This window comes from Barbus barbus (genome assembly GCF_936440315.1).
Source record: "Barbus barbus genome assembly, chromosome: 10".
Taxonomy (NCBI): domain Eukaryota; kingdom Metazoa; phylum Chordata; class Actinopteri; order Cypriniformes; family Cyprinidae; genus Barbus; species Barbus barbus.
This window is the reverse complement of record NC_136738.1, coordinates 33,682,700-33,694,353: the sequence shown is the minus strand read 5'-3', so window position 1 is coordinate 33,694,353 and position 11,654 is coordinate 33,682,700. Positions and strand designations below refer to the sequence as shown.

At 42.5% G+C, this 11,654-nt stretch overlaps 1 protein-coding gene across 1 annotated transcript; it reads right to left on the bottom strand.

The window, feature by feature from the left end:
- Positions 1 to 3,451: 3,451 nt before the first annotated feature.
- LOC306875671 (uncharacterized protein) lies at positions 3,452 to 11,246 on the bottom strand (the record flags this gene model as incomplete). The annotated part of the gene is made up of 11 exons (XM_079426350.1): positions 11,097 to 11,246; positions 10,482 to 10,568; positions 10,223 to 10,381; positions 9,401 to 9,538; positions 8,593 to 8,676; positions 7,658 to 8,148; positions 7,211 to 7,538; positions 6,289 to 7,090; positions 5,978 to 6,187; positions 4,999 to 5,405; positions 3,452 to 4,672 (listed from the first exon to the last, which is right to left on the bottom strand). Exons 1-11 carry the CDS (start codon positions 11,214 to 11,216, stop codon positions 3,452 to 3,454), a joined length of 4,047 nt encoding a protein of 1,348 aa, XP_079282476.1. The 5' UTR covers positions 11,217 to 11,246.
- Between the last annotated feature and the right edge of the window lie 408 nt (positions 11,247 to 11,654).

Sequence of the window (11,654 nt, the reverse complement as noted above, 5' to 3'; positions counted from 1 at the left end):
ATCAAAAAGCACCACGCTGCCCCGTGTGAGGCTCGAACTCACGACCTTCAGATTATGAGACTGACGCACTGCCTAACTGCGCCAACGAGGCCGGTAGACCTAACGGGCAGAACAGCGAAGCACTAGGTTCCAGATCCTTGCCTGTAGGTGTAGCCCCAACGGGTCAGCGCACACCGTGCTGGGGGGGTCAGGATGGCCGAGCGGTCTAAGGCGCTGCGTTCAGGTCGCAGTCTCCCCTGGAGGCGTGGGTTCAAATCCCACTTCTGACAGACCTAACTTTTGGCTGCCGACAGCAGCTACAGTCTTTATAAGAATCACGTGGTCTATTGTGTCAAAAGCTGCACTTAAGTCCAATAAAATCAGAGCTGCCGCGTTACCTGCATCTCTGATTATACGGAGGTCATTAACAACTCTTAAAAGTGCAGACTCAGTGCTGTGACCTACTCTAAAACCGGACTGAAATTTGTCTAAGATCTCATACCTACTGAAAAATGGCATTAACTGGGAACAAACCACCTTCTCTAAAATCTTTGCTAGGCGTGGTAGTTTTGAGACGGGCCGATAATTCTTCAGTTCTTGAGGGTCTAAATTAGGCTTTTTAAGAAGTGGCTGAATAACCGCCTGCTTAAGGCCTGTTGGAACAACTCCATTAGGTAGACTACTGTTGACAATAGAGGTAATGCTCGGCCCAACAGCATCAACCATCTCCTTAAGAAGAACGTTAAGGGTTCACGAAAGCTTGCCTTTCCATTGACAGAAAATTTCATTTCGAATGCCAGCATGATATTAACCTTAAGAAAACCTGACAAGGACACTGCCACATGTTGCATGAATATGAGAGGGATGCTATTACTGCATTCGTTCAGCGTTAGCCCAGCATGAATGCTGAATTTCGATTACATTGTATATCAAAGGACGGCATAGGACTGAATGCAATGTCGATGGATGGGGTTCGGGGAATTCACCTGCAACCTCACAGTTTCTCACAAAACGTCATGCCGTCCACCCTCCAGAGGAGCTGTGCACACGGAAGGGAACAGAGAAAACCGCTCTTTCGTCTAAGCGCTCTCAGCTATCAAAAAAAGCACCACGCTGCCCCGTGTGAGGCTCGAACTCACGACCTTTAGATTATGAGACTGACGCGCTGCCTAACTGCGCCAACGAGGACGGTAGACCTAACGGGCAGAACAGCGAAGCACTAGGTTCCAGATCCTTGCCTGTAGGTGTAGCCCCAACGGGTCAGCGCACACCGTGCTGGGGGGGTCTGGATGGCCGAGCGGTCTAAGGCGCTGCGTTCAGGTCGCAGTCTCCCCTGGAGGCGTGGGTTCGAATCCCACTTCTGACAGACCTAACCTTTGGCTGCCGACAGCAGCTACAGTCTTTATAAGAATCACGTGGTCTATTGTGTCAAAAGCTGCACTTAAGTCCAATAAAATCAGAGCTGCCGCGTTACCTGCATCTCTGATTATACGGAGGTCATTAACAACTCTTAAAAGTGCAGACTCAGTGCTGTGACCTACTCTAAAACCGGACTGAAATTTGTCTAAGATCTCATACCTACTGAAAAATGGCATTAACTGGGAACAAACCACCTTCTCTAAAATCTTTGCTAGGCGTGGTAGTTTTGAGACGGGCCGATAATTCTTCAGTTCTTGAGGGTCTAAATTAGGCTTTTTAAGAAGTGGCTGAATAACCGCCTGCTTAAGGCCTGTTGGAACAACTCCATTAGGTAGACTACTGTTGACAATAGAAGTAATGCTCGGCCCAACAGCATCAACCATCTCCTTAAGAAGAACGTTAAGGGTTCACGAAAGCTTGCCTTTCCATTGACAGAAAATTTCATTTCGAATGCCAGCATGATATTAACCTTAAGAAAACCTGACAAGGACACTGCCACATGTTGCATGAATATGAGAGGGATGCTATTACTGCATTCGTTCAGCGTTAGCCCAGCATGAATGCTGAATTTCGATTACATTGTATATCAAAGGACGGCATAGGACTGAATGCAATGTCGATGGATGGGGTTCGGGGAATTCACCTGCAACCTCACAGTTTCTCACAAAACGTCATGCCGTCCGCCCTCCAGAGGAGCTGTGCACACGGAAGGGAACAGAGAAAACCGCTCTTTCGTCTAAGCGCTCTCAGCTATCAAAAAGCACCACGCTGCCCCGTGTGAGGCTCGAACTCACGACCTTCAGATTATGAGACTGACGCGCTGCCTAACTGCGCCAACGAGGCCGGTAGACCTAACGGGCAGAACAGCGACGCACTAGGTTCCAGATCTTTGCCTGTAGGTGTAGCCCCAACAGGTCAGCGCAAACCGTGCTGGGGCGGTCAGGATGGCCGAGCGGTCTAAGGCGCTGCGTTCAAGCTGGGGAACAATAGTCCGTCAAAGATGGGGAAGAAGGGAAGAAGAGGGGGAAGAAAGAAAAAGAGAAGGGGAAGAAGAGAAAAGAGAAATGAAGAAAAGAGAGGGTGAAATTTGACGTTCAAAGACAGTTCTTCCTTAGCATGCGTGCAGTGATACATTTTCCGGCTTCTTCATGCGGGAAAATCGCGCATTTTAATTACACTGTTTCCTATTGCAGGTGCTCACCAAGACCGGGGTTCGAATCCAGCTAAAGACACGTTTTTGTAATATTGTTAATTTCATTAAATAAAGGAAGTTTCAAGGTTAATAAAATGAACATATGTACTTTGTTGGATATTCTTTCATGAAAATTAAAGTATACCAATGTAAATGTGTTTTTGTTGTTATTATTAGTTATTGTATTGATATTTATTCTGATTAATCGTATTATTGTTATTTGTAGTTGTTGTGTTGATATTTATTCAATTTATTCAGACACAAATCTGTTATTTCTAATGAAAAAAAATGCAAAATAGTAATTAATATGCTGAAAAATGTCTGTGACAAGAATGACAAAATGTACAAATTATCTTTTTATAGACATGTTTTATTGTTGCAGTGTACTGATGAAATAGTGTTACGAAAGTAAAATTAAAAGAGCAATCATTTGCCAATTTGTTTTTATTTTACAATTATGCCAACAGAACAGTAACAAGTATTAAATGAATTAAATTAAATGTTAAATAAGTTTTCAAACAACAATAAATTAAAAGGGAGATAAAATGAAAATAAAAGTAGAAATCAAAAAGCAATAATTTGCTAATTTGTTTTTTATTTTACAATTATGCTAACAGAACAGTAATGAATATTAAATAAGTTTTCAAACAGTAAATTAAAAGGTAAATAAAACGGTAAATATCAAGTTTTCAAAAACACTAAATAAGTTAAATGAAAAGGGTTTAAAAACAGTAAATAAAAAGTTAAAAAAATATTAATGTTTAAAAAACAAAGTTAAATAATGTTCAACACAAACATTAACAATAGTGAACTATATTTAAACAACTATATACAACACTACAATAAATACAAATATATACATTATTTGGGAACGGTTCGCCGCATTTCCTCTAACCACTGTTCTTTTGTAACAGTCTCAGTCTGTGGGCAGTACACCCGGCCCCTGTACTGGCTATGTCCCGTTGCACTTGTTTTGAACTGCCCGCACTTCTTGCAAGTGTTTGCCTCTACAGTTCTCTTGTAGGGTCTCTTGGGCATGGCTTGGGGGCTGGCAGCTGGTGTAGCAGGTTGTAAACTGGTGCCATGCACAACTGTAGGCTGTAACTGTGGCTGTATCATTGACATCCCCTGAACCATTGGGATTCCCTGAAGCATCGGCATACCATGAACCACTGGCATTCCCTGGACCATCGGGAGTCTTTGAACCATTTGCAGACCCTGGAACACTGGCACACCCTGAAGCATCGGCACACCCTGAAAACATGGTGCTGCTGGTATAAGTATGTTGGGTACCATCTGCGCTGATGCTCCAGGTGCTGATGGCGTAACCAACATAGGACTCTGTGCTGGTGCCTTGGGTCTTAGAGGGGGTCGTCCAGTAGAAGTCTGCCTCTGCTTTGCCTGACCTGCTGTACTCTCTGGTAGCTTGTACTGGTGCTGCTCCGCTGGTTGTTCTGGCTCAATCCGTGGGCGTTTGGCAGCCTGGAGAGGTTCCTGAGCTTCAGGGAGGGTCTGAGGCAACTGAATGCCCTGAAGCAGCACAGACAGCTCCTGCTTTTTCTGTCTGTTGTTGTACCACTGAATCAGGGTGTTCTGGTTAACCTCCACCAGCTGCATTGAGGTTCCTCCCATCACCAAGCTGTTGCCCAGTACAAGCTGCCTTATCCTTCTGTAGTCTTGGAGGATCAGAGACCATCTCGACAGTGATCCCTTGCCTTTTCTTTTGGGGCTTGGGTGAATAGTGCAAAGCCTGATGAAGATGGTCTCCACCAGACGGCAACAGTCAGGCCACTGAGCAGGTGCGCTGCTTGCACCCAGCACACTTCTGGTAGTGCTCTCTACTCCAGGGGTTTTAGTGGGCGTCTTTGGTACTCTGAAGCGTCCACTCAGCAGTCTCTTCTGGTGTCGAGCTGCATACACCACCCGTTGCTTGTCTCGGTCATCCAGGTTCTGCCAAAGTGCAATTATGGTGTTGGCTTCCTGATTGGTCAGGCTGAGGGCTGTGTAACCCCGGAGCTCCACCAGATATTCTGACAGCCTGTCCACATGTTGATATCCCGGGACATTTTGGTAGTCAACAGCCTTTTCGAAAACACAAGCACAAAATATAATTTATATTTAATTTAATTTAAAATATAATCACATTTCTTTGATGCATAGTTCCATAATTAGTTCCATTGATTCTGTTATTTTCCTGTTTATCAATGTGAAGCTGTTAAACACATTCTGTATAGTACAAAGCACTAACAAAATAAAACTTGAGATTTGACTCAATGCATCTTTGTTGCCTACTAATGACTTTAGTTGAAAATCTGAGCAAAGTTTGGATTTAAAGCAGTAGATGTTGGTCCATCCTTGTTTGAATTATTCTAGTTTATTTGAAAGAAATACAGAGGAATGGCACTTACCGTCTCTTCATCATCATCCTGACCAGCATCCTCTGGCTCTGAGGGGAGTGGTGAAACAGACGTTTCAGAGGGAACAGGTGAGACAGCAGTCCCTGAGGGTCCAGGTGATGAAGGAGACAGTGTGGGGCCAGGGACCAGTGAAGGGGATGTGGAGCCCAGTACAGCCGTGTCACTGCTGGTGACCAGGGTGGAAGAAGCCAGTGTCAGTGTGGAGGAGGGTGGTGACAGAACAACCTCTGGATCAGCAATGGTGTGATCCTCGCTGATGTCACAGAAGCCCTCATCTTCATCTCGTTCCTCCACATTAAGGTCCTCGATGAGTTCTGCAGTCTCCTCAGAGTCTGGGTTCATGTCCTGCAGTGCCTGACCAGTCTGCTGGAACAGATACTGCACTCCAATGAGCTCACCTGGAATAAAAACAATAAACAAACGGATGAAATAAAATTGTTGTGTATCATATTTGATACATAAGGCATTTGTAGTAGCTCATATAGTGTAATAGTGTGAAAACATGTAGCTCATAGTCGAGGAGAAAAAAAAAATTATTCAGAGGCCAGAAACCTATAACTGTGGGGGCAAAACATATAATGCAATGCAATACAATGATGACTGAGAGACATACAAATAAATGTTCCTCAAAAACCTGATGAGCATATTTGATACTTACATGTAACTTGGTTTTTCTAATCAAGTAAACCTAAGTAAAGTTGCTTCAGTACAGTAAATGTCACCAAATGTTACTAATAATTACTTTCTAATAATAAAGATTTCACAGCAAAATGACACGTTAAGTATGAGCTAAAGGTAGACATTTGTACAATTATACTGAAAGGCCTTTTACTTGATAGAAAATATTAATCAGATGACAGAGGGCATGTTTCAAGAAAAAGTTGATCATGCTGACTTTATAGGCTTAAATATAAAATATCGACTGAGATTATTGAATTGCAAGTTAATTAACAATAATAAATTCTCTTACCGGTGTAACGTGCAGGGGGACAAAACATGGGGACCACTTTCCTCCCAAACAGCTTTTCATAATTGCTGTTAACACAGTGAACAAGTTCTCCTGTGTAGCTGCGTAAAGCTGATGGCTCCGATGACAGGGAAGCCGCCTCCCGATCCTGGTTCCACCTGTGTAGACCCTCCAGCAAATAAATCTGAAAGTTCAGACTGTTTGCACTGGTCCCTGTAAACAGACACAACAGTTTTAGGGAGTGTTAAATAAACACACAAAGACACTTAATGTTCTTTCTGTACATATGCGCAGTGTGTGTGACAAAGATGTACCTGGGATGAAACGGTTCAGGTGTAAATGAAAGGATTCGAGAGAAGTGGAGCCTCTGGCACATCTGTATGTCTTCAGAAGCACACCTCCCTTGGTTAAGCTCCCTGTCTCTGTATAGAGCGCAACACCAGGGGGGTCTTGGATACACTTAACGTGCTTCTTCTGGACACTCCAGATGTGCTCCATCCTTTCTCGGTCCAGAAGAGAAACACCCAGGGAGTCGTTGCCCTTGCTGCTCAGGAGCTCTGCAAGCAGTCTTTCAAGGAGAAGGATGGTAGTCTCCTCTCCACAGGTCCTCCTCCGGCAATGTAGAGCCAGCTCCTCCCTGGTCAGATGCTTGCTCACATCTTCATCTGTCAGTGCAGGCCAACCCTGGGACATCAACAGCTCTCTCTTTGCTTTGCGAAGCATAGAGACATCAGCCGCATCCCATTCAAAGATGCACGCTGATAGCCGTGACATGAAGATCGGGTACAGCTGATGGGCATCAGTTGTACACCCCAGGGCAATCCTGCGCATAAAATGCCAGATGTCCAAGCGTATCACGAGATCTGGCCAGCCTCTGAATCTGGTTTTCAGCTTGGTCTCGCCCACCTCGGTGCAGCACCCACAGTCCACGTACAACACAGCAGGTGGATCCACACCAGCCTGCTGGTATCTTTTCACCAGACCGTCTACCATCATGTCCAGTCCTGCTCCTTCCTGGGCTGTCAGCACACTTATGAGCACCTGACCAAACTCGTTGCCAACAGAGGTAAGCCAGTGTCCCGTTCCCCTCGCTGTCCCAGCCAGCTTCTTGGTGATCTGTAATAAGAGATGATATGAAGTTACGCTGTAAATGTAATCAAACATCACACCATGTAAAATACAGATACAGTGATGTATATAAACAACAGCATTAATAAACAAAAATCCACAACTAACCTTTTTAGTGGAATCCATCTTCAAGACAGAGCCATAAGTGGATGTTATCCTTGCATGGATTTCATCCAGCCTTGTCAGGATGTCTTGGCTGTAAACAGTGAGCAGCCACTTGCAGCTTGGGACCACTGTAGGCTCTGGGGGCTCCTGGAACTTTACCGGCATCACCCCGGGTTGATTGAGGAAGTCAACACATTGGGTGGTGTACCGGGCCAGACGATGAAGCCACTGCTCGCTGTGGTTTTCACGCAGCTGCTTGATCACCCGCGTGGGGCTGTTGCCTAAGCCACGCTCACGCAGGAGCCGGATGACCCGCATATCACAGGCATACCTTAGGAAAAGCGAAATCCACACATTCATATATTTTAGATATTTGATTTTTGATATTAGTATTTGCATATATATGTGATGATGGGCTAACAACTGGATGAGGAATGAAAGTGTACTTACTTCCTTGTGAGGATGACCTGAAACTCAGAACGATGGCCCAGATCTAGCTGTTGCAGGACGGCATGACTCCAGGACACATGCGAGGCTCTACACTTGGTACAGATGAGGGTTTCTGTGACCATGTTATATGTTCTGTCAATGTCTAGAACCTGCCGGGCTCTTTTGTGCAGACCGCCTCCTGTCAGCTGATGTTGTCCGCAGGCAGGATTGGGACAGAGAATCTTTACCCTCCACAGCTTGTATGGCATCCACAGCAGAAGAGAATGACAAAAGAATCTGTCTGGAGCTGGAGCCTGATTATAGATAAGTGCTGGCTGTGGTGGGTAATACCAGAGCTGGAGGTTATCACGAAGCTCTGGCTTTCCCTTGGATCCCATTTTGAAAAGCCTTTTGCCAATCCACTTGTGATCCTCTGGTGGCAAGGTCTCCGACCACAAACGAGGAAGTGGAACTACAGATGGAGCTTGCAATAATGACCCAGAAGGAGCTGTCTGTTAAGGAAAAAAAGACAAAACATTTAGTCAAGGAAGGCAATTTATTTAATAAGCATTTTATTTTAATCCATCACTTCTTTCACATAAAATTATCATTGTAATTATAGTTTTTACTTGAATACCTTCAATGGTATTACAGTGATTAGTATGACAATGAAACTGATAACTTTATATTATCCAATGCTGTCATCCAAAAAAGGAACAAAAAAAATTATATTCTGAAATCCTGTTTAATATATAAAATAATATTATTTTCTGTAATTTTTCAAACAATCTCTCTTTATTTTGACACATGAATATGTTAACTTCTACACATTGTTTATAATTAGTAAATTAGTATCAAGTCAACTCAATTTACATTATGATAATATTTTGACTGTAGATTTCTGGCGACAGCTGATTTACTAAATTTTTAGACCAACAGAATAAGAAATTACTTACTGAGACAATACTGCATGGCTGTGCAGGACTGGACACATCTGCAGTGGCTCTGGGGACAGGGGCTGGAACTTGAGGATCTAGTGTCTGTACAATCATGAAGTGAAATATAATAGATTTTGTAAATATAACATAATAACTTTAACTCATCCTAGATTAAATCATATACTACAGTTTAAAAGTTTGGGGTCCAAATGTTTATAAAAGAAACCTATTCTGCTCACCAAGGTTGCATTTGATCAAAAATACAGTAAAAACAGTAACAAATATAAAAAATTGTTAAATTGTGAAACATTACTACAATTTAAAATTGTGAAATGTAATTTATTTCTATGGTGGCAAGAACAAATTTTCAGCATCATTACTCCAGTCTTCAGTGTTATATGATCCTTCAGAAATCATTGTCTTGAACATAAACATTTTTTACTATTAGTTGAAAATGTGAAAATGGCTGATGCTTAATAAAACTGCATTACAGAGGTGTTTTCAGAATTAACAGCATTTTTTCAAAATAGAAATCCTTTGTAACATTATGTATTGAATAGAAATCTTATGTAACATTAAATGTCTTTACTGAGATTTTTGACCAATTTAATGCCTCCTTGTTCAATAAAACTATCAATTTCTTTAAAAAAAACTTTTGAATGGTAGTTTGTATGAAATCTATTTATTCTACATAATATTGCTTTTTCCTTTATTAAAATATGGTCTTCTGGTATTAAAGATATTTTTAAAAAGTTTAATCATTTAGATAGAATGGAACATGAAATGTGTCTTCATAAAATACAATGTTGATTATGTTAGTACTTACAGAGACGGTGGTGCTTGGTACTGAGGCACTAGACACTGCTGCGCTGGGCTGGACTTGAACCTGAGAAGGTCTCCTGGCCACACTAAGATTTGGCTTTGCTGCAGCAATGTGAGAGCCAGTAAATCTTGGTTTGGTAAACTAAAAAGGGGCAAAAAATTGACATTTCAGTGAGAAGACAGAATGTGTGATAATAGCATTTATTACTATTTATATAAATATTACTATTTTAAGTAAATGCAGCCTTCAGGTAAAAACACTTCTTTCAGAACGGAAATGTAGTCCATAAGCAGAATGATTTATTAGCAGCACTGACTTAGGTTACTCTTGAAATAGCTACAAAGTATTTGCATGATGGAATAATTAACGTGTACAATTAATAATAGCCAGTGTGTATGTGGAATGTTACCTGAGATAGAGAATGAAAAAGAGAAAATGTAGCTTTACCACATGAGAAGTACAGAGAGAGATGCCATGAGGGACATGAGTCTAGCTCAGCGACCTTCAACCCAGGCAGAGCTCAGTTAGAGAGGAAGAGGGCAATCCAAGAGTAGAGCCCAGAGATGAAAGAGAGAAAGCACACAGGTTACATTTCTCTTTTATCCTTGACCATGTGACTTAAACCAAATCTGAGACATTCAAACCGACCAATCAGCAGACAGCAACTGCCCCCATTGTACAAAAGGTGTGAAAATTAGCAGGTCTAAGCCACCCTCTCATAGTTTTCTTGCTTTTTCTTTTTTTTATTCTTACTTTCTGTACTTCCTCGAATTTGAACTGAACACATACTTCAATGCTTTAAAAAAATTAAATTGTAATTCTTACCATTGACAACTGTGGTGCAACTATTTTTGCCACGGGTGCAGTAGGCTGGGGCTGGGGCGGGGTGCCAGGCTGATTTGTCCCCATGGCCTTCTTTGCTGTTCCAGCAGCAGCAGTTTGTTCCACCGCCCTTTCTGCTGGTCCAGTAGAGACAGTGGGGTGCTTAAGACAACCAAAAAAAAAAAAATACATATAACAATTCTTAAAGAAAACTATTTCAGTAAATAATACTAACAAAAAATACTTGCTACAGTAATGTTACCTTTGGAGTGTGAAAACCACAGATGCATTTCAGCACACCTCCAAGCAAGGTTGTCTGGCCACGAGACTGCATCGGACATTTCTCAATCTGTAAGCATTATAACAAATGTAATGCATACAAGTGAGTCCCTTAAAAGAGCATTACATTCATAATTAATACATTCATTTCTAGGACATGAGTCACTATTTATTTTATATATAATGTTACAGCTGGCATCTTTCTTTAAAGGAGAGACAAACAAGAGAGGAACATTTCACACCTTCAAACCACCATCATTCATTCACCATCCCTTCCCCCACCTTCTCAAATCTCTGAATTTCCCAGTACACAAACATCTTTCCTGTAGCTTTTCATGAACATAAATCTCAAAATACCTGCAACATTATCTACATAAATGTCTATAAACAATTATGACACCTGGTTTACAGTGGTGTAAGCCATCACATTGCATTGCTCTAATGAATGGGATCAGGTACATGTTTGTACTGAAGCCTTGTGTGTTGTTCTGTTATGCAAATACATTAAACAAAGATACTAATAATGTTCGATTATGCAAGTCAACAAACAGTCTTTTTTTATTTCTCAGTCATGCAAAGGTAACAAACACTCACTCACCCTTTGATAAATCTGGAACCACTTCTTCTGTCGAGGAGCTGGCCTGTTACCCTCATTTGATGGCCAAATTCCTGTTCTGGCAAACTTTTTAAGACGCGAAATCCATTCAGCGTCCGACATCGCTTTATGCGATTTGTATTGTTTGCCAGACATTTTTCCTCGAGTTCGATGAAACAGTTTTGAAAGAATAATTAAAAACGACACGCTAATTAAAAAAAAAAAAAATGCAATTAGATGATAATCTCTTACCTGCCTAAGGCCACCACGTTAGGGAAGGGTCCCGCTGAGCGCACAATAGGCGCTGCGTGTCAGGCAGTTAGTGGACGCTGCGCGCCGCCCCCTAGATGATTTTTCCCGCCCCCGGCGACCGGCCGGGCGTCGAGGGGAGGCCCGACGGGGCCCATCGGAGGCGTCGCCCGGGGCCTGGGGCCCCCGGGGGCCCCACGGAACGGCGCCAAACTTTCGCCTTTTTCTGCGCCATTTCTTGCAATCTGCGAGTCGGCCACAGGGTGGCACACTCACGACCACGGAAAGCCTACGGGAGGCGCGTCGAACAGG